Source organism: Lepus europaeus, chromosome 5 (assembly GCF_033115175.1).
Source record: "Lepus europaeus isolate LE1 chromosome 5, mLepTim1.pri, whole genome shotgun sequence".
NCBI classification, from domain to species: domain Eukaryota; kingdom Metazoa; phylum Chordata; class Mammalia; order Lagomorpha; family Leporidae; genus Lepus; species Lepus europaeus.
The window spans coordinates 23731985-23753272 of NC_084831.1; the positions used below are offsets into that span (position 1 = coordinate 23731985).

At 55.7% G+C, this 21288-nt stretch overlaps 1 protein-coding gene across 1 annotated transcript; it reads left to right on the forward strand.

The window, feature by feature from the left end:
• Positions 1 to 11013: 11013 nt before the first annotated feature.
• LOC133759044 (ornithine decarboxylase-like) lies at positions 11014 to 17802 on the forward strand. The gene is made up of 9 exons (XM_062190052.1): positions 11014 to 11151; positions 11545 to 11718; positions 12696 to 12868; positions 13339 to 13473; positions 14327 to 14492; positions 15360 to 15507; positions 15655 to 15755; positions 17210 to 17427; positions 17769 to 17802. The coding sequence occupies exons 1-9, from the start codon at positions 11014 to 11016 to the stop codon at positions 17800 to 17802; spliced, it is 1287 nt and encodes a 428-aa protein (XP_062046036.1).
• The last annotated feature ends 3486 nt before the right edge of the window (positions 17803 to 21288 follow it).

The following is a 21288-nucleotide window of genomic DNA, read 5'->3' on the forward strand; positions in this document are numbered from 1 at the left end:
AGACCAGGAAATTGAGGTCATGGCTTGGAGAAGAAAAGATGAAGAGATAGTGGGCACACCCAGATAATAGTGGCCCTTCAAGACCATGTCCAAAGGTACCCCAATCCAGGCAAACAAAGGTGACTCTAACTGTGCCATGTGCCACTGACATGGGCATCGGGGAAAAGAATGCCCTAACAAGGACAGGCAGACCGCCTCCCACCCCCAAGTCTGCCCGCCTTCACCATAAGCAGACGGGTCATTGGGCTGGCCCTCTGCCTCCTGCGTCCAAGGACCCTCAGGTCAGACACCAGCACCAGCGCCCAAGTTGTTCAACACTGAGGATGCCCTCTCCAGCTGGCCCCCACATAAGAGGTCACCATCACTGGACTGGAACCAAGGGTACAAATGGGTGCAGAGGGGAGGACAATGGCATCCTTTGAGGACACGGGGCCTACTCTGTTCTGACCTCCTTCTCTGGAAACTTCTTACTCCTGCACAACTTCAGGAGAGTCTGTGAATCTGTCTCTAAACCTTTTACCCTACCACTGATGCTGTGTGGGATGGATAGAGCTTCACTCGTGCTTCCTGATAACGCTGGAATGCCCTGCCCCCTAGTTGGCAGAGACATTCTATACGAGCTGGGGACAAAACAGTTGTTTGGGAGGAACCACCTTGAAGCTCCCCTCCGATTCTTCCTGTGCTGTTCTCTCCTCTCTCTGGTCCTTCCCTGCCAGTGGAGAGGACGCTGTGCAATCGCGTTTACCCCCCTCTGACTCCTTTACCAACCTAGCACCCTCTGGGCCTCTCATCCCTTCACTTCCTTTCCTGTTGGTTTTTTGTGTATTTGGACCATGTCTCTTCAACATGTTTGTTCACTTTGTCTCTTCCTGCATAGAATCCATCTGGCTCCAAATGATCCTTCAGGAGGGATACGACCACGTCACTTCCAACGGTGACATGTACTTTGGATTCCTAGATGGATATAGATAAACCCTCACTGATCAACAGACAGCAAGTGTGGGAACCCCAGACACCCAATATCAGCATGAAGCAGCCAGAGTGTCACTGCTAAAGCTCCCCCAAAGAATTGGGGTCGTATCACTTGAGGGAGGAATTGCAGGTAAATAACTAGACATGAGTGGCTGGGAGGCACCGCAGGACTCTCCTCCAGGGCTGAAACCAAGGACCCTGCTCTCCTCCTGAGGTCCTGCCAACATTGCCCACTTTGCAGCTTCACTGTGGCTCAGTTATCTGGATAAAACGGGAGCTCAGCCTCACCTGAAAAGTCTGGTCGATAGTCGATAGAGAGAGCCCAAAGGTATGCAACCCCCAGATGTCAATCACAAATGCCAATCATGAGCATCACGGCTGTACCACTCGTCAATGGCCCTCATACTTTCGGGATAAAAGCCCCAAAAGGGAGAAATGTTGCCACGTGCTCTCTCTGCTGTCCCGTCCCTCCCTTGGAACGTGCTTTAATAAACTGCTTTACTATCCCTACTTTCATCCCTCTGAACTATACTTCATTACGCCACAGGCAGAATGGGACGGAGGCAAGCTGGCCCTCCCCTGGTGACGGGTTGGTGAGTTTCTCCCAACGGTCGTCTTGGTCTCTTTGCCAGGAAGGTCTCCTTGTTTCTGTTGCTAACCTCTCTTCCATCTCTGCCTTCTAACTCTCCCTTCAATAGGTAGCTCTCAGGGATGGCCAGATCACACCCCTGCTGGCTGAACCTGGAGCACCCAGCGGCTGCAGCCTTTGAGGCATTGAAGCTCAGGCTTGGAAAATCTCTGCGAGCAACCCTAGATGAAGGGGCCTGAGCCGGGGTAGCAGGGATCGTATCTGAGATCTGGGGGGCCCTGCAAGGGAGTCCTGGGGATGCCTGGCAGCCAAGGGACACGTGCAAAACCCTATGACGCCAGGTCTGAACCAATCCACTCTCACTCTAGCTCACGGGAGGCTTTCTCAGCCGTGGGGAATTCCCCATCGACTCCATGAACTGACCCCCAGCTCCGGCCCACTGTGGCCATCTGGGGAGTGAATCAGCAGATGGAAGTCTCTCTCTCTCTCTCTCTCTCTCTCTGTCTCAAACTCTCTTTCAAATAAATAAATAAATCTTTAAAAAAAAAAATTGGAAAACACCATTGAGAAATAACCAGGCGAAGACGTAAGTCCAGGCAAAAGGCAGCCGTGTGTTGATAAACAAGTCAAAGGGAGAAAGACCTTCAAGGCCTCCCCCTCTTTGAGGCTACCCCTCCCATCACTGCCCAGAGACTATCTTCCAGGGAGTCCTTTCAGGAAGGAGTTCCAGGTGCGCCCCCTGTTGGTGGACGGTCTTGGTGCTGGTTTTGGAGGTGGACAGGACACAAAATGTAGGGGAGTGTGACAGAGAGGAGCGTGTGAGGATGGGCCTGTGTGTGAGGTGTGAGGCTGCGAACGCGGAGCTGCAGAGGAAACCCGGTAAGAGCAGAGGTGCCAGCGGCGTGCAGCCTCCACCCAGGAAAGCTGCGAGCAGTGTGGCAGGCCAATCTGGGACCGCACCGGCAGGTGGGGCAGCAAAGGAGGCTGCCACACAGGAGGCTTTGGAAATGGCTCTAATGCCCCAGCCTCTAGCGCAAACTACTGCCCATCCCCTTCCTTAGGAGCAGACGGCACCCAGGCTCCCGCACAGCTTGGCCATCCTGACATGTTTTATGAGAAGCCCTTCCTTGCCCCTGACAGTCTCTTTTATTCAGACACCCAAGAGCAAACAGAACATTATCCATTTAGGTCAGGTGCAGGCTCTGACAAAATATGGCAGTAAGATTCTTCTAGTGCCAGATTCCAAAGGTCATGAACAGCTAATCTCCCCAGGAGATCTATTTTTTTTTTTAAAGAATACCTTGGCGAGAAGGAGCCCCCTCTGAAGAACTGCAGCTTAAATGGAAAGGATCCCACATGGTGCTACTAGAACACTCACTGTGGCTGTGCTTCTTACTCCTGCTCCTTTTCCATCCCGTATATACTCATTCTCATTGTCACATGAGTCTCCTCCAGAATTCAGCCATTCCATGTAAAAATGATACTCGTCCAGGGATTCCTGCCATCGACAATGACTGGTGGCGAACTTCTAGCTGTCCAAACTGGATCTCCAGGTTAGTTAGAAAGGAATTTTGCAGGCCAGCACTGTGGCCCAGAGGGTTAAGCCACTGCCTACAGAGTCAGCAGCCCATATTGGAGTGCCAGCTTGAGCCCCAGCTGCTTCACTTCCAAGCCAGCTCCCTGCTCATGTGCCTGGGAAAACAGAGGAAGGTGCCCAAGTTCCACCCACATGGGAGACCCAGATGGGGTTCCAGGCTATTGATTTTGGTTTGGACCAGCCCAGCTTTGAATGTATTTGGGGAGTGAACCAGCGGATGGAAGATCTCTTCCTGGGGGGGTCGGCACTGTGGCATAGCAGGTAGGGCCACCACCTGCAGTGCTGGCATCCCATATGGGCACCAGTTTGAGTCCCAGCTGCTCCACCTCCGATCCAGCTCTCTGCTGTGGCCTGGGAAAGCAGTGGAAGATGGCCCAACTCCTTGGGCCCCTGCACCTGTGTGGGAGACCTAGAAGAAGCTCCTGGCTTTGGATCAGCTCAGCTCTGGCCATTGCACTCATTTGGGGAGTAATCCAGTGGGTGGAAGACCTCTCTCTTTCTCTGGCTCTACCTCTCTCTGTAACTCTTTCAAATAAATAATTCTTAAAAAAATCACTGCTTCTCTCCCTCTCTCTCAATGCCTTTCAAGTAAATAAAATAATTTTTTTTTAAAAGAAAAGGATGATTATTCCCTTGCTAGGCAGGGAGAAGCCCTGACACTGCATGAAGAAGTTATGAAAAACAGACATTCCTCCCTCAATCTCCCATAAAGATTGTGGCTGGGGGCCGGCTCTGTGGTATAGTAGGCTAAGCTTTCACCTGCGGTGCCAACATCCAATATGGGCATTGGTTCTAGTCCTGGCTGCTCCACTTCCGATCCAGCTCTCTGCTGTGGCCTGGGAAAGCAGTAGAAGACGGCTCAAGTCCTTGGGTCCCTGCATCTGCATGGGAGACCCGGAGGAAGCTCCTGGCTCCTGGCTTTGGATTGGCCTAGCTCTGGCCATTTGGGGAGTGAACCAGAGGATGGAAAACCTTTGTATCTCTGCCTCTCAAATAAATAAATAAAATCTTAAAAAAGATTATAGATGAAAATCTCTGAGTGGGGATATGGTGTAGGAAGCAGGGAGCTAGCTAAGAGCAACAGAGGACGTGTGCTACAGTCCTGTAGAGCTGCAAATTAAAACCCAAGAAGCCAACTTCCGACCTCCACGGGCACAGATAACTTTATTCCTCCCAGCTCTGGTAGATATTGGGCCAGGTAAGAGTACTCCCAGGTGGCATTGGCAGATATAACTGGATCCTTGCTGGTGCTCCCTCATAGCCCCTTGGGAGGAGGGCCTAATACACAACCCGATGGCAACCCCCAAGTTGCAGGTGAGTGGGGCAAATAAGTAGTGAGAGAACCACTGCAACCTCCCTGCGGCAGTCCAGAGCTCTGCCTTCGGTATTTCCCGTAACAGCCCTGCCTGGATTTGGTAACCCAAGAGCCTGGTGCACCCACCCAGGAGGGCTCCTTAGGGTGTCACAGTATGGTGTCAAGGCCGGTCACTGCTGCATGCGTTCTACCTGATGATCATGACTTGTCCCTACTAGTACCTATTCAACATCTTTCACCACCCCTGGCCCAATTCTAGGCAACAGTCTTTTAGAGGGGTCTGGGATCCGGCTCTGGTGAATAACGAGTCTGCCTGCTGGGAGTCTGCCACCTCTGGTCTGCCCTGGTGCTGCCACAGTGAACACCATTGATTGGACCCTCTTCTGGAAGTGGAACAAGAGCAGGGGCCCAGGGCGGCTGGCCGGACACAATGAAACCAGCTAGCATGTTTGCCACCTCTTCGTTGGGCTGCTCTGTTTGGGATGCACTGGGGTAGCTCGTGGCAGTAGTTATTGATGTTCAGGCTCTTATTTCAATTGTTGAGAGTGTCTTGGTGATGTCCCTTTCTTGTATCTGGGAGATCTGGACACAGTGTGCCTCATGGGTGCCCACCCCAGGGACTGTGCAGGACATGAATGGAACGTGAAGGGGGGTGGAAGGGCACCCAAAGGGTGGAGTATGGGGAAGGCTCATAGCACTGCCCTTCCCTGGGGAGAAAGAACATTGCCGGCACGGGCTGGCCTCTGGGCTAGGCCTCCCGTGTTATCCTCCCCGGGTGAACGACTTAGGTGGGATCTGGGGAGGAAGGCAGAGGTAAACCCGATGCACCTGTGGCTCATGTCTTTGCGTAGATAGCAACACCAGGGAACACACGTGGCCGCTTGACCACAAGCCAACCGTGCTTGCTGTGCCCTCTGGCCGAGTACTGGCCAGCCCTGCCACCACGGGCTCCCCCGTAAGCAGAACGAGCCCCTGTCTCTCCCAGCCAGACTTCTGAGTGGCTTCTCTGGAAGAGAGGACCACTGTGCAGGGACTCTCTCGGCCATCAGTCTCGCGTAGCGTCACGAGTGACCTATGATAAAACAATGCATTATGGTATTATTCAAAGAAAAATTCTAAAAAATAAGGTTCAAAGAGTGAGACAGAGATCAAGAAAACTAGGTTGGTGTTTTTAGCTGAGAAAAGAAAAGAGAGGAGAAGCTCAGAGAGAACTTCAGAAGCAGCTTCTGCCCATGTTTTCCCTTTTGCTATTCTTCTCTACACATCTGATGCCCGGAGGCCGTGTGTGACACGAGATGCCCTTGGTCTACGTCTTCTCTGGGGTTCCCCACGGCCCTTCCTCCCCGGTTCTGAAGAGTTCAGCTCCTCCTCACTCTTTCCTGTCAGCCGGCAGAGCACAAGGCTTGCATTCATCAACATCTCCTTTCCAACTATCCTATTTGAGCTCCATGTCATTCTGTTTTCACAGTTTGTAGCTCATTCCTGGCACATAGTAGGTACTCACCAAATATTTTTTGAATGAATGACTGAATCACATGTAAGAGAGAAGTTATGGAAATATCATGTTCTTGACCTGGTTATGTGGCCTATGCTGTTTTAATCCCTAAGAAAAGCAGTGTCCTGGGTAGTTTCCCATTTGGCCTATGCCTTGGTCCCATTCAGAGCTCCTCCTCCTGGGGCCTGGCAGTCATGAAGTCTTCCCAAAGAGGTCTGTGTTGAGCTGCATGGGTGACACTGGAGTAGCAAACAACCCTCTTATCTCAGGATAACAAGGTTGTGGCTGCCTGCAAGTTCATGTCCACGAAGGGGTGGGTAGGGGCTCTGCTGTCTTCTGCCCTCACGCCGGGACCCAGGCTGAGAGCGTGACCGTGACCGCCACCTGCTGATTGCTGCTGGGAGGGAAGCAGCGCTGGTGGGGAAGCAGCAGCGGCTCTCACAGCTCCCTGCTGGACGGCATGGAACAGGTTAGCTCCCATTTTGTTAGCCGTAGCTCGTGTGCTAGTCCATTTTCTGTTGCTATAACACAGTACCTGAAGCTGAGCTCTTGACAAAGAAAAGAGGTTGATTTAGCTGAGTTTTGGAGGCTGGAGGGCCAAACAGCATGGACCTTGCTCTGCTGAGGGCTTCTTGACACATGGCATCCAGGCAGGAATAGGATCGCCAGGTGAGAGAGGAAGCCGGACAGGGGGAGGGACAACCTTTTCTGAGAACCCACCAGAGTCACTCTTTCCAAGGGCACAGCCCCCAGCAACGCCCCCCACCGGAGGCTATCCCCTCTTCCTGGCCACACTGGGGACCAAGTTGCCAACACACGAAACTTTGGGGGCCACACTTACACCCTACCCAAAGCAAAGCAGCACATCCCATGGTGGTATCCAATGTCAAGGGTGAGGAGTGTGACAGCCTATCTATTGCCAAAATGTTCGCTGTTGCTCCCTGTGGGAGACTTCCAATCCTCCCCCACTAACTCAGGCTTAGCCATGTGACTTGTTGGGTGACTGCTCTTTGAGTAGACATGGGCCCTGGGACACCGTTCCTTCTGCCTGATCCTGGAAATGGTGAACAGATCTGACTCATAACGGTGTAACAGGGAGTAGGGGGTGCAGGTAACGAGCCAGGGCGCAACGGGGTGCACAGTGAGCCTTAACAGCCACAGACTCCAGGGTGAGTGGGCCTCGTGATGGTTAATGAAACGCTGGCCCCTTCCAGGAGCAGCAGGTGGAGTTCTGCAGCTTTCACTCGGGCACAACATGCTGTTACGTCCCACCCAGGTCAGGAGCAAGTCGGCAGTGTCCCCGCGCCATGCTTCTCAAGAAACTGCACTGACGTTTGAGATGTATTCAAGACATCCTGTTATCAGCGCCGCAGCCGGTTTTGGGGTTTGGCCGTTCACTCCCGAGCCCCTATATCTACTTTCTGATGTCCCATTAGTCGTGGCCTCCCAAGCGCACCTTCCCCTTCTGAACTCCTTAAAACTCTGAGCCACCCTCCCTGGGGAGGAGCCGCTGACCGAGGTGTCAGTGTGCTTGCTCCTCACCTATCAATAGATCAAACTTTCAATCAATAGATTGCAATAATAACTGATTGAAATAGACATCAATAGATTTCTCTTTCCCTTGCCTTCAAACCTTATCTCCGCTGTTCTGAAACAGCACCATCGACAAGGACCAGACTTTCAGTAACAATGGGAGTGTGGTGGTAACTCAGTGTAAATGAACTGAGTGGGTAGCCAGCACCATTTCACCACACGCTCGGGGACACACTGGAAACGACACTGGGGCATTCGAGGGCAACACTGGGGTGAGGGCCACTGGCCAGGCCTCAGGAAAAGGGTTTCAGGCAGAAGGAGAAACATCAGCAAAGGTTTGGAAGAGAGTGGGATGTGGGAAGAGGGTGGAGTGGAGGGTCTTGGGGTTGGGAGAACAGGAGTACTGGCTGGGAGAGGTGGCCACTCTGTTCGCCCAGTGTTGATCTGCCCTAGACCCAGTGCTGAGGTCGCCTTTGGAGATCACTTTTCTGAATCCTGGAAGTCACTGGGTTTAGGTGGAGTCCTGCCCTCTCTGACTACCCCAGACCTCTGCACACGCAGGTCGGAGCCCTCTGAGTAACTAGAGCTGTCAGTGCTGTTACCGAGTGCTTTCTCCTGGTATGTGTGTCAGGCAGGGGAGGCCGGATTATGCCCAAGGACAGCCCTCAAATGCTAGTGATGGAAACCAACAGTGCCGCAGCCGAGTCGCTCCCTAAATTATCTTATTTAGTCTTCAAACAATGCCAGTACCTGGTACCAATATTATGTCCAGCTTTTAGTTTTTATTTTATTTATTTGAAAGGCAGAGTTACAGGGGAAGGTGGAGACAGAGGGAAAGAGACAGAGAGAGGTCTTCTATCTGCTGGTTCACTCCTCAAATGGCCTCAATGGCTAGAACTGAGCTGATCCCACACTGGTGCAGGGGCCCAAGGACTTGGGCCATCTTCTACTGCTTTCCCAGGCCGTAGCAGAGAGCTGGATCTGAAGTGGAGCAGCCGGGTCTTGAACTGGCACCCATGTGGCATGCCGGTGCTGCAGGCAGGGACTTCAACCCACTGCACCATAGTGTGAGCCTATTTCTGGTTTAGATGAGAAAAGGAGGCCCAGGAGTTGGGATTACAAAGAATATAATGATGGCGCAATACTCCCTAGTGTTTTCTAGATGAGAGAATCAAAATCGGAGCAGCAATGACTCATTCAGGCCCCACTGCCGTGCACACTACTCCCCCACCCTGACTGCCGTTCTGACTCCCAGGAAGAACGGAGTCCGTGTTTATGAGTGCGCACGACTTCTCAATCTGGTGCCACCAACATGTCCCTCCCTCACAGGGCCAGCTCTTCTGTCCCCTGCCAGCTTAAAAAGTATGAAGATGTGATACATGATGATCAAGTCCATGTTTAAAGAATTTCTATGGTGTGTTTAAAAATAGCCATTCGACTCTGGAGCCCACTTCACGTTTATTTTAGTTGGAAGCAAGGAACCAAGTGGACCTCACTTTCCAGTGGCGCAGTGATCGCCCGGCCCCGCTGTTCCAAGGTTTTCCCTTCTTTGTTTGGGGCTCCATGGCTGCACTGTCCACTCCTCAGCTGTTCTGCCATTGCTCTATCTGCTTCAGATCCCAGCAGGCCAAACAGGAGCCAAACAGGAGCCAAACAGGCCTTGAACTAAATCGCAGACTGCACAGGCATTAGCTGTGCCAGCCGTCTGTTTATTTACTTGTTCTACAATCATATATATGCAGATATAATTTTCATAATATATAATTTTACTCAAAAGGCAGAGTGACAGAGAGGTTTTCCGCCCACTGATTCACTCCTCCCAGATGCCTGTATCAGCCAGGGCTGGGCCAGGCCAAAGCCATAGGAGCCAGGAACTGCTTATGGGTCTTCCATGTGGGTGTCAGACACCCAGGAACGTGGGCCGTCATCTGCTGCCTCGCAGGGTACGCATTAGCAGGAAGCTGGGCCGGAAGCAGAGGTTGGACTTGAACCCATGCACTGCGATATGGATGCAGGCAAACCAGGCAGCGTGTTCACTGCCACACGAAATGCCCACTCGTGTCCTACAAACATGTACTGAAGTGACTCCTCTGGCAGTCGGCCAGCTTGCCCAGTCAGGCAGCTTGTGAGTGGGAACCCAGGCTGGCGTCACCCCGGGGAGCTCACCCCTGTGCTGGAGCTGGAGGCAGCTGCAGGGAAGGCGGGGAGAATGATGGGCCCAGGGCCACGGAGAGAGCGCGCTTTCCTCTTCCTGAGCCGGGACTCCCATCTCTGCTGCTCTGGGCCCAGGGAGCCGTGGGCCCAGCCGTTCTCCGCCATCTCTGCCGTGCTCCCCACCCCACGCCCCACGGTCTTTCCCGAACAGGCACAGGCTCTGGGTCACCGCACAAAAGTGGGGTGTCAGCTTGCAGGAGGTGACAAGTGACATCTCAGTGGTTTCAGCCTGGGGACCTGCAGGTCACAGCAGGAGGGCTCAGCAGCCTGTATGGGCGGGGGTGGGGGAGTGGGGGGAGGATGTGCCTGGGACACAGTGACACTGGCAGGCTTGTGTTCCCATTTGCAGAAACTTTCAGTCTGACACTTCAATCTGCAGCAGACGGCAAGGCAGCAGAACTGGCTCACGTTGGGGTCTGAGGTCTTGATTCCACTGCCACATCCACTTGTGGGTAGCTGCGTGACCTGGCGATCTCTGGGCGAGCTGGAGGCTGGTGGGAGTGTCCTCAGGCTCCCTCCGCTTGGATGGCTGCTGACACTCATACACAGCAGGAGTCCGCCTCCAGCTTGTGCACCTGTCACATGGCCAGATCTGGGAAGCTATATTCTCCTGCCTTGGGAGGTGCGGGCTGGGCAGGCAAGGGGAGCCAAGGTTTGGAGGAAACACCTGGGAGGCACTTCCCCTACTCACTGAGATCCAAGTAGACTGTGCTCTTCCCACAGGTATCGACCTGAAGCCCAGGCTCACCATTGACCCACGAGGTGAGTCTGTGCGGAGTGGGGCTCCCAGCTGCAGCCCCGACTGCCTCTGACTCAGGCTGACCCCACTTGAATCCGGGGACCTGGGCTCCAGTGGCTCCAGTGGCTACTCTAGGGAGCCCAGCTTCTAGTTCAAGCTCTGCCACCGTCCACTGACTTTGGCCAAGTCTCGTCCTCTCTCCTGGTGCCTTGTCCCTGTTGGTAAAGGTGACTGATGGACACAGACATCTCCCAGGGCCTAGCTCTGTTGTCTGGTAGTCTGGAGGGTCTTGGACTCCCCCTTCATTTTTCCTGTGTCTCTGGTGCAGGCTGGGCTGGGGCCAGGTAGGAAAGTTCCCGCGGACTGCATGGAGCGCCATGCTGCTCTGTGGAGGGGACATGGGTTCACTGACCTGGGCTCTCCTGGGGCTGAGGTAGTAGGGGTGGGGGGGAGAGAAGAGGAGGAGGGTGGGGAGCAGGAGGAAGCCAGGTCCTCAGAACAAGCTCTTTCCAGGATGTCGGGACAGTGCCCAGTGGAGGACTCCGTTGGAGAGTCGGGGATGAACACCCCTCTGGGGAGCCTGCAGGAGAGTCTGGGGCCCCTCCAAAGGCCATGGACAAAGGAGCTGATCACCCTGGGACCAGGGGAGTCTGGGCAGCAGGTGGCGCTGAAGAGGATCCAGGAGCTCCGTGCTGGGGTATGGAGGGGAGGGCAGGAACAAGACCCTGCTTCGTGGTTTTATGCATCACTTAGGTGAAGTCTTCTCCAAGGCTCCCTTCTGCTGGGGGTGGTGGGCCAGTTCCTCTGCAGCCCTCTGACCCCAGACTCCAGGGATTTTACCCAGTGCCATGCCATCAGGATGGCTGCCAGACCCATCTTGTCCCCAGCTTTGGTCTACAAACTCGTTTATCTTCTTGCTCTTTGGGTTCAGATCCCATCTTTCCACGCCCTTGCTGTGTGACCTTGAGCCAGCGACTTCACGTTTCTGAGCCTTCGTTCCCCATCTGTAACACGGGGATAACGAGAGCGGTCACCTTCCAGCGCCGTGAGGTTAGATGAGCTAGCTCACTACCAGCTTTCCCGCCCACAGGACAGCCGAGACCCTTTCATGGTGGCCGACCTGGACGTGCTGGCCCGCCGCCACCAGACCTTCTGCCAGGCCCTGCCGGGAGTCTTGACCTTCTATTCAGTGAAGTGCAACAATAGCCCCTGGGTGCTGCGAGTCCTGGCTGCCCTGGGCACCGGCTTCGACTGCGCCAGCCAGGTGAGTCTGTGCTTGCTGAGGGTCGGGTGGGACCTTCCAGGAAGAGGCTGATCTCATCAAGCTCCAGGGTTGTTAATAAGCAAGCGCCCCCGGTCCTGGTGAGCAGGGCTGTGCACGAAGCACCCTGTAGGGGCCTTGCCTCCACCTTTCTCCTGGACCCTCCCAACAACTCTGCAGGGTGGGAGGAGTGAGGGCCCCAGTTCGTGGAAGAGGAGGCAGCCTGAAGGGACTCACCTGCCCTGGGGCTTGTGTAGAGTAAGGAAGAGAGATGCCTGCCCCGTTTGCTTACACTGGGAGGGAACCATTCCCGAGGCCTTAAGAGAGGGAATTTGGGGGCGGGAGTTTGATGCAATGGTTGAGACACCTGTTGGGACATCCCCATCCCATACCTGAGCGCCTGGGTCTGAGTCCTGGCTTCACTCCCGATTCCAGCTTCCTGCTAGTGTGCACCCTGGGAGGCAGCATGGGGGGCTCAAGTACTGAGTCCCTGCCAGCCACGTGGGGATCTGGATTGAGAGCTGGGCTTCCCGACTCTCAGGAGAGTTCCCAACTATTGTGAACCAGCCGATGGGAGATCTCTGTCTCTGCTATTAAAATAAATAAGTAAATAAATAAGACTAGAGGGCGGCTGGGGTGGCGAGGGATGCTGGAGCAGGAGCCCGGCGGTGGGAATGGGGAGCAGCTCTCCGGCTGGGAACAATTAGCAGAACCTCACTGCTTCTGTACTGAGGACCCCCTCCCCCCAACTCAGTAGGGATCGATTAACAAGTTGCTTCCAGACAGCCACCTGGATTTCCTCCTGGGTGGAAATGTAAGGCATTGGTTCTGAGCTGCAACTGCCTTTAACACCAGGAATGCCTGGCACATCACAGGACTCAGCAGTGAGCACCCCACCGGCCCCACCCTGGGCTCCTACCCAAAAGTAGGAGAGCGGCGGGGACGTGAGTGAGTGACAAGCCTGCTGTCAACTCTGCCAGGTGGAGATGGAGCAGGTGCTGGGCCTAGGTGTGGCCCCCTCGCGCATCATCTATGCCAACCCCTGCAAGTCCATCTCCCACATCCAGTACGCTGCCCGCCACGGGGTGCAGCTCCTGACCTTCGACAGTGAGGAGGAGCTGATCAAGATGGCCCAGCACCACCCTGGGGCCAGGTAGGCTGCAGGCAGGCTGGGTGAAGGGGAGCCATACGAATGACCTACCCTGCACACCACGTATCTGCCAAAAGCTGGCCTGGCCCTGTTGAAGGTGTCCTGGCAGCTGGTGGGATCTGGAAACAGTCCTTCATTGGGAGTGGCACGGTGCAAGTTCAAATCCTGGTGTGCTCCCTCACCTGGTGTAAATGAGTAAGGGCAGGTCTTTCACTTTCTAACGCTCGGCCCCTTCCTCTACAACACGTGGGCATGCAGCTGGGCTCGCGGTGCTGGTATCTGCTTCCACCATGCCCCTATCTGCGTGTATCCTAGGAAAGGCAGCTGTGTCCGCAGGTGCACCCTTGGGCTGGGCTGGTGGCCACACGGTGGCATTGTAAATCCTACCAGATCTGGGGTCTACTGGGCCTGGAAGGGGTGCTGTCTGTAGGTCTCTCTCCCAGCCTTCCTCGTCCACTGTGCCTCTCCTCCAGGCTGGTCCTCCGGCTGTGGACCCAAGACAGCCAGAGCATCTTCCCCCTGAGTGCCAAGTTTGGGGCCAGTTTGGAGGCATGTGGGCATCTGCTCACGTCCGCCAGAGACCTGGGCTTGGCTGTGGTTGGAGTCAGGTGAGTGAGGCCAAGACTCCAGAGCTAGGGGCAGCAGGGGACCTGGGTTCTAGTCCTGCCTTTGCTGAACCTGGGGCAAGCTGCAGCCCCCTGGGGATCTGGGGGATTCCCACCTGTCAGAAGGAGCAAGGACGAGACAAGATGGTTCCTTCAGCCCTCCCTGCTCTGGGAGGGGCTTAATGTGAAATGAGGGGCCAGGGGAACCCATGCAGCAATGCTGGGGTCCGGGGCTGCTGGTTGCAGTGTGCTCGTGTGGGACTGAACACGTGGGTCAGAGCGAACACACCTCGGTGATACACTGTTTGATGGCTCAGAGACCACTTCTTGGTGATACACTGTTTCATGGCTCAGCCTGGGTGTGCAGGAGACCTTGAGCACACAGCGTAGGTAGGTATGTTTCCAGTTGTTTGTTTCTTTCTTTATTTGAAAGAGAAAGAGACAAAGAGAGACCTTCCATCCGCTGGTCTCACTCCCCAAGTGCTTACAACAGTCAGGGCTTGGCCAGGCTGAAACCAGGAATCTGGATCTGCCTGAGTCTCCCACACGGCTGGCGGGGACTCAAGTGCTCGAGCCGTCACCTGCTGCATCCTGGTGCGTGCGTTCGCAGGAAAACAGAACCAGGACCGGAACCCAGGCGCTCCGATGTGGGATGCGGCTGTCCCAGGCTGTGGCTTAGCCACTGCACGCAATGCGCACCCCAGTCGTTTGTTGCCGCATCTGGCACGGTGGCTGCATGCCCTGTGTGTGGCTGGGCCCCTTTCTTCCTCTCTCATGGTTATCCTCAGCTTGTGCGGCTCTGTGGTTCTAACTATGTCTTCCATTCTCTCCCGTGTCACATGATTGGTGCACTCAGCTTCCACGTGGGCTCCAGCTGCCAGACACCCACGAGCTACGCACAGGCCATCACTCACTGCCGGCAAGTGTTCGAGATGGGTCGCGGGGCCGGGCATGACATGAGCCTCCTGGATCTTGGTGGCGGCTTTCCTGGAGCGGAGGGCTCCCAGCCCTTGTTTGAGGAGGTAAACCAGCGAGGGCCCTGTGGTGTCCCCAGGAACGTCAGTGTGTGTGTGTGTGTGTGTGCGCACGCGCACGCATTCACACACATGCTGTCTGTGTGAACAGGGGCCATGTGTGCAAGCATGTCCATGTGACAAAAACAGGTACAGGTAGTCCCTTTAGAGCCGATCCCTGGCAGTGCCCCTGAGAAGTCAGGTCATAAATTCTTGAATGAGCTGCTTTGCCCTGTGGGGGCCAGAGCACCCCTCAGCATGGGCCAGTGTGGGACAGCGAGCTGGGGTGCTATGCACTGGCTCCTGTTCCCGTCGGGCTGAGGGCTGCGGACTAGGGGTGCTCATTGCCCCGCACCCTGGAGAAGACCCTCAGGGAGAGAAGAGGGAGGCAGGTGCTAGAGGCAGGCAGGTGAGTTCAGGTAGGCTGGGGGAATGACTTGAGATATCAGCTGAGCTGCTGCAGGTGTCCGTGGGTCCATGCATCCTATGTCCTGTGAGTGTCCATGCTCATATGTGTTGACCTGTGGATTTTTCTGGGTTTCCCCTCCTTGGGCCCAGGGGGCAACCTGCCTTCTGTTGTGTGTGTGCTGTGTGTTGGATTAAATACGTGCACGTTTGGACTTCCTGGGGAGCCTGGTGGCCCTGCACACACACACCACCACCACTTCCCCCCGACATATGGCCATGTGACTTCACACAAGTGACCTGCTGTGTCCCAGCTTCCGCGCCCTCTGTGCTGAACAGAGGATCATTCTCTAGCCTCCCTGCAGGCCGCCGTGGGCCAGAAGGGCTGATGCGGGGAAGGGCTTGGCTCATCCGCGTGCACCTGCGTAGGATGAGTCTTAAGCTCTTCCCACTGCCCTACCTCTGCCCCAGTTGGTGAAAGGGATCAAGGCCGCCCTGGCCCAGACCTTCCCTGAGGGCAGTGGCGTGGAGGTCATCGCAGAGCCTGGCCGCTTCTACGCAGAGCCTGTCTTCACAGCCGCTGTCAACATCATTGCCAAGAAGTCTGTGCTGGAGCCCAGTGGGTGGCCAGCCCTGTATGGGCAGGGACGCCCCTGGCCCAGCCCCAGCAGCCCCAGCCCTGGGGGTGAAAGGGGCAGAGGGGCTGGGCCCTAGCCAGGAGCTGGGGTCGGATCAGTGACTGAGCTCCCCTCACTCCCTGCTCCAGGAGGCCGCAGGAAGTTCGTGTATTATCTCAACGATGGCCACTATGGCTCTTTCCGCGTCTTCCTCCGAGAGCCTGCTCCCAGAATTCCCATCGTGGTGAAGGTAAGAGGGCCCCATGTGTGGCCCTCCAGTCCCAAGAGGCCAGCCTGGGACCCAGATGCCCCAGGCCTCCACAGTTGGGAAGGGTACGTGGAAGCCCTCACAGGCCCTCCCTGCAGGTTCGTGCACTCTGGGATGGGCCCACCTGCACACGCAGCTCAGGGACCCTGCAGCAGCCAGGTGTGTGCACTGGGGTGGCCTGTTTTCCAATCATGGAAATTCTTCTCCCTGGTTGCTAATAGCCACTCCCTGGCCTCCCAGCCACCCCTGCTACCGCGTCCCTCCCTGATCCACTGTCCTACCTGACCTGTGGGATGCAGCTCGCAGGCAGCTGTGACTGTTGGTGGTCAGGCCACACAGCTTTGGGCATGCTGTCACTCTGTGTCTGTTTTCTCCTGCTATGATGAGACATCCGAGGCTGGCTGCTTCATGAAGAAGCGTGTGTATCTCACAGTTTGGGAGGCTAAAGCTCCTACTGGTTCAGCCTCTAGTGAGGCTCCCCTGGTAGATGGACACGTGGCAAGGGTTCAAGAGGAGGAGACTGGGAGGGGGCCAGGCTTGCTCCCTTGTAACAACCTCCCTCTCCCAAGAAGTGACCAGGGTCCCATGAGAACCGTACCAATGCCTCCAAAGGCATGCCCACAATGATCCAGCTGTTTCTCACACGGTCACATCCCCCCACCCCCAAGTTTCCCCACCACCTCCTGCCACTGCCCACTGAGGACCAGGTCCTTTGGGCACACACTCAAAGCACGTGCAGGTGCAGTAGTCTCTTTCTTGGCCACTGCAGGACTGATCATGTGCCAAATTGCTTATGTATGTATGTGTGTGTGTGTCTGCATGTGTGCACATGTGTTTGTATGTCTGTGTGTATGTCTGCGTGCATGTCTGTGTGTGTGTGCGTGCGTATGTCTTTGTGTGTCTGTTTGCCTCTCATCTCAACAAGATAGAAACAGAAGTTTCCCGGGTTTCTTTTAGCTCCCACAATAGTTCTAAATTTTAGTGGCCAATATTAAAAAGATCTAGACAAACCTCACAAATGCCTGAATTTTCTCAACTCCTCTCAAAAGTCTGAGAGATCCGATGAGCTAGGACCTGCAGTCCAGGGTGGCCAGCAGTAAGCCAATAAACCCGAGTCACACGTCCAGCATGTGAGGGCTCTACTAATATGTGCTGGAATTGCAGAGTTGCCCCAGCCCCTCTGGGCAGACCATGGTTATCAGGCCCACTTCACACCTTTTTCTTACCTGCTGGATCCTGCTTTATGGCAATAATCAGAGCCCACAGCCCCATGTTACAGATGAGGAGCCTGAAGCCCCTGTGTAAGCAGGCCAGACGCAGCCAGGCCGCACCGGGGCAGTGAGCGTGTAGCCCTGGGATTGTGCTGATGGCTTCCAGGAAAGAGTGGGGCGAGGCCAGCCCTCTGTCTGGCTGACCCCCACCCCTCGCACCTGCAGGAGTTCAGCTCAGAGCCACCCCTCTTCCCCTGCACCCTCTACGGCCCCACCTGCGATGCTTTCGACAGGCTTTTTGTGGCAGAGTTGAAGCTGCCTGAGTTGGATGTGGGTGACTGGCTCGTCTTCCCCTCCATGGGTGCCTACACATCTTCGATGAGCTCCACCTTCAATGGCTTCCCTCCTGCTACCATCTGCTACACCATGAGCCCCCAGCTCAGGTATGTGGGATGAGGGGTGGAAGAGGAAGCCGAGGGTCACTCGATAGTTTGAGCTTCTGCTGGGGACCTGGTCCCAGGGAGCCTCCCCCTCCTCTCTCCCTCTGTTGACAACAAAACCGATGTGCCCACTGGCCTTTGGCTCTGGTCTGCTTCAGGGCCTTGTCCCGGGGAGGGGACCAGCTGCAAAGCTTGGCCTCTGTTGGAGCAGAAGTGGGCAGCAGGAGGCTCCCTGGGCCACACCTGCTTCAGACACCCTACTGCCCCCAGCTCTGCTGTGTGCAGCTTTGGCCAAGGACCAAGGGCTTTCATTTGCCTCACCCTGCACCACCGCCTTTTCCCAGGAGCCTTCTGGAGACAAAAGCAGCAACACCTTAAGCCCCGCCAGGCTGGAGGCTTTCGGACACCATGGCAGGTAGGTCCGTGGGCCGGTGTTGAGCCTGGTGGGCAGAGAGGAAGAAGAGGACCGGGCAACTCCCAGATCCTATGCAGACCCAAAAACATCTGTGCTCCCATTTGGGTCAGTTCAACACTGAATTTTCCCAGCAGGTGCCTGGCCTGCCACCCTCTTCTCGCCCTTATCTCAGCCCTCCTTTCCCACCCAGTGGGCTGTGGCTGAGGGGACACATTGGAGGAGACTTCCACTCAGTGACAACAAAACGTGGACTGATTTTTTATATTTAATCATGCAGCCTACATACTGTGCAATTTCTACCCAGGACTCTGAGGCATTTGGCACCGAGCTGCATCCTTAAACTCATACTTCTGCCTCCTCGTTCCTTCCTTTTACTTGCTCAGACCCTGCCTTGTTCTGGAAAAGGTGTCTATGGCCCATAACATCCTGGTTAAGAGCACATCATTGGGATGAGCTAGAACTGGGCTCAAATTTAGGTGCTCTCTGGCTGTGAACTTGAACAGGTTAACCAGCTCAGAAAGGCACCCCAAAGAGTTCACTAGAAAATGGAATTAAAAGATAAGTTCATTTTGATACAAAACTCTTGAAATCCATTCGTTGCTTTTTGTTTCATAATCTGCATTTTCTGTGAACTTTTTCAAGACCTCCTTGTATGCATGACTTTCTAAATTCTTTTGCACCAAGATAAACTTGTCTTTTAATTCCATTTCCCATGAACTTTTAGAGGTATCCTCATATTGGAACTCTAGCCTTTAGTGAACCTGGGACGGTAGAACCTTCCCCCAGGGGTTGTCGGGAGGAGTAAGAGAGCAGTGACTGACACACGTGGGGCCGAGATTTCCTTGGCCATCCTGTTCTCGCTGGCTTCCCTCTTGGGGTCTGGATGCCTCAGACAGCCCACCTGCATCGTGGGCCTTAGCATGGCACATGGTCGGGGGTATTACACAGGCCAAGCCAGGATGTGTGCTGACACACGGGCACTGACAAGGCAGATGTGCACCGAGGCCACTGGGAGTCCTCAATGCCATTCGAAAGACAAAGCCAGGCCCCACTGGCTGCAGTGCCAGGAGGGGCAGGAGATGGTGCCCAGGGCAGCTCAGGTGGGGGCTGACTCCTGGGGGGTCCGAGGAGGGAGACTGTTGGAACATGAAGCCACAGCAGAAATCTTGGGGTCAATGCATGCAGAGAGGTGGCTCAGGGCGTGAGGGCAGGGAGGTAGGAGCTCAGTGTTTACCAGAACAGAGGACTGGTCAGGATTGGAGGTGAGAGGCAGAAGTTGCAGATGCTGGGGACATTCCTGGGGAAAGTGGCAAGCCCGGGGAAACTGCAGACCAGAGGGTTGGAGAGTGCGGAAGGAACCCGTCAGCACCCCGGGGGCCACATTCCTGCCGGGACAGCCAGAGTTGCAGCCCAGCGATGTGATGTCGACAGCCACCTGCTGGCAAAGGCAGGCACCGCCCCTCCCCCAGCAGGAGCTGTCAGATTGTCACCCCTCTCTGCTCCTGCTCCTCCACTCAGCCCGGAGTTCCCAGGAGCCCAGAGGTTCCCAGCTTCCCTGGGGCTGCCAAGAAATCACTCTGGACCCTTGGAAGCCAAGGGCAGACGGAAAAGCTACAGGAGCACAGCAGCCCATGCGTGAGCTCAGGCGCCCACGCATGCGGGTGTCTCGGAACACCCAGCGCCCCAGGCGCCCTGCTGTGCACCTGGCATGAGGAGCCAGGTGCAGGAGGGATACTAGGGCTTTGGGAAGTGGGAGCGCCATCCCGATGGACATGTTCCAGGGAGCTTTCCCTGCCTGGAGGCGGTGGTGGCCAGGTCTGGGTATGCAACTCTCCAGCCTTGGAGCCCCGCCAACCTGTGCCAGGCCACAAATAAGATATTTGCTCTTTATTGCCAATGAGGAGAGCTCTCTCTCTCCTCTCTCTTCCCCCCCTCCCCTCCCTCTCCCTATTCTACTCCCTTTCCCTATCCCTCGCCCTCAATGATTTTATTTATTTATTTGTGAGGTAGAGGTACAGAGAGAAGGAGAGGCAGAAAGAGGGAGAGGCAGAGAGAGAGAGAGAGAGAGAGAGAGAGAGAGAGAGAGGTCTTCCATCCATTGGCTCACTCCCCAGATGTCCGCAACAGCCAGAGCTGAGTCCATCTGAAGCCAGGAGCTTCTTCCAGGTCTCCCACGTGGGCGCAGGGGCCCAAGCACTTGGGCCATCTTCAGCTGCCTTCCCAGGCCACAGCAGAGAGCTGAGTAGGAAGAGGAGCATCCGGGACTTGAACCGGCAGCCGTATGGGATTTTGGTGCCACAAGTGGAGGCTTAGCCCACTATGCCATAGTGCCAGCCCCTCTCTCTCTTTTAAAGGTTTTTTTTTTTAAACTAGGTATCCCTCCACAAGGAGACACTGGAACCCTGCGGCCCTGCGCAACGTCCCCACGGCCATCCCTGCATCCCCTGCCGCATGTCCCCTGCCCCCTGCCCCCTGCCCCTCAGCCCCTTCTCCTACCTGCTTCTTCTGGGTTCCCCCAGCCTGTCAGTTCCTGGAGCCCCGCCTCTCAGGACCATGCCCCCCACCGGCTTTCCCAAAAATCTGTTGAAGAAAACCACCGTTATGTTTCCGGGCAAGCAGCTGGAGTTTTCTGAGCCCTCTCTGTGCTTTCCTCCTCGGGCTGGTGGGAGGAGCCCAGGAGAGCAAGTGTAGAAATAAACTCCTGCTTTAATAAAGGTCAGAGCCCTGCATCACAGCCGCCTGCCAGCCCACATGTGTCGCTATGCACCGACTGTGCGGGCCCTGGGCTGGGCCCTGTGGGGCTCAGCGGAGGAAATGGGCTCAGGCAAGGCCACGAGGGCAAACAGAGTGGCAGGATTCCCTCAGAGCCGACCCTGGGACAAAGACTTGGAGCAGCAGGGAGTGTGTGTGTTGAGGGGAGGGAGGTGAGAAGGGAAGGGGAGGAGGCCAAGAAGGAGCAAACACCAGGGCTCATCCCAGTGGGTGACCAGAGCTGAAGCCCACGGGAAGCTTGGAATTTCAAATTCCTGCTAGAGGCAGCCCACCAGAGGGGTGAGGGAGCTGCAGTGTTTCACACCAACCCTCAGGAGTCACCGGGTGAGGGCCCCTGGGGAAGGGGTTTGGGGCTCCTGCACTTCCGGCCTGCCTTGAGCACAGAGAATGCTTTGCCCAGCAGAAGGTCCTGGCCGTTGGACGTGGGCAGGTGCACTTGCCGGCAGATGCCGGGAGTCGTGGGCGCCCCCTACTGTTTGAAGGAGTCAGTGCGGCTGAGCCCACAGTCCTTGCTCCTGCACTGTAAGGCCTCCATCCAGCCACTGCCACTGGGAGAGCAGAGTGTCCAGCCGTCCAGCGCCTCTGCTGCCCCTGCAGGAGCTGCCCGTCCCAAGGCGGGAGCCCCTTTCCTGCCGCCGCAGCGAGCTCCTACCGTCCCCAACCTGCCTCTCCAGCAG

What these genes read in the sequence shown, in the direction of transcription:
- LOC133759044 (XM_062190052.1), top strand. Translation starts at nt 11,014, where the DNA reads ATGAACACCCCTCTGGGGAGCCTGCAGGAGAGTCTGGGGCCCCTCCAA. An exon ending in TCCAGGAGCTCCGTGCTGGG is followed by an intron (nt 11,152 to 11,544) that starts GTATGGAGGGGA and finishes TCCCGCCCACAG; the next exon opens with GACAGCCGAGACCCTTTCAT. An exon ending in CAGCACCACCCTGGGGCCAG is followed by an intron (nt 12,869 to 13,338) that starts GTAGGCTGCAGG and finishes CCTCTCCTCCAG; the next exon opens with GCTGGTCCTCCGGCTGTGGA.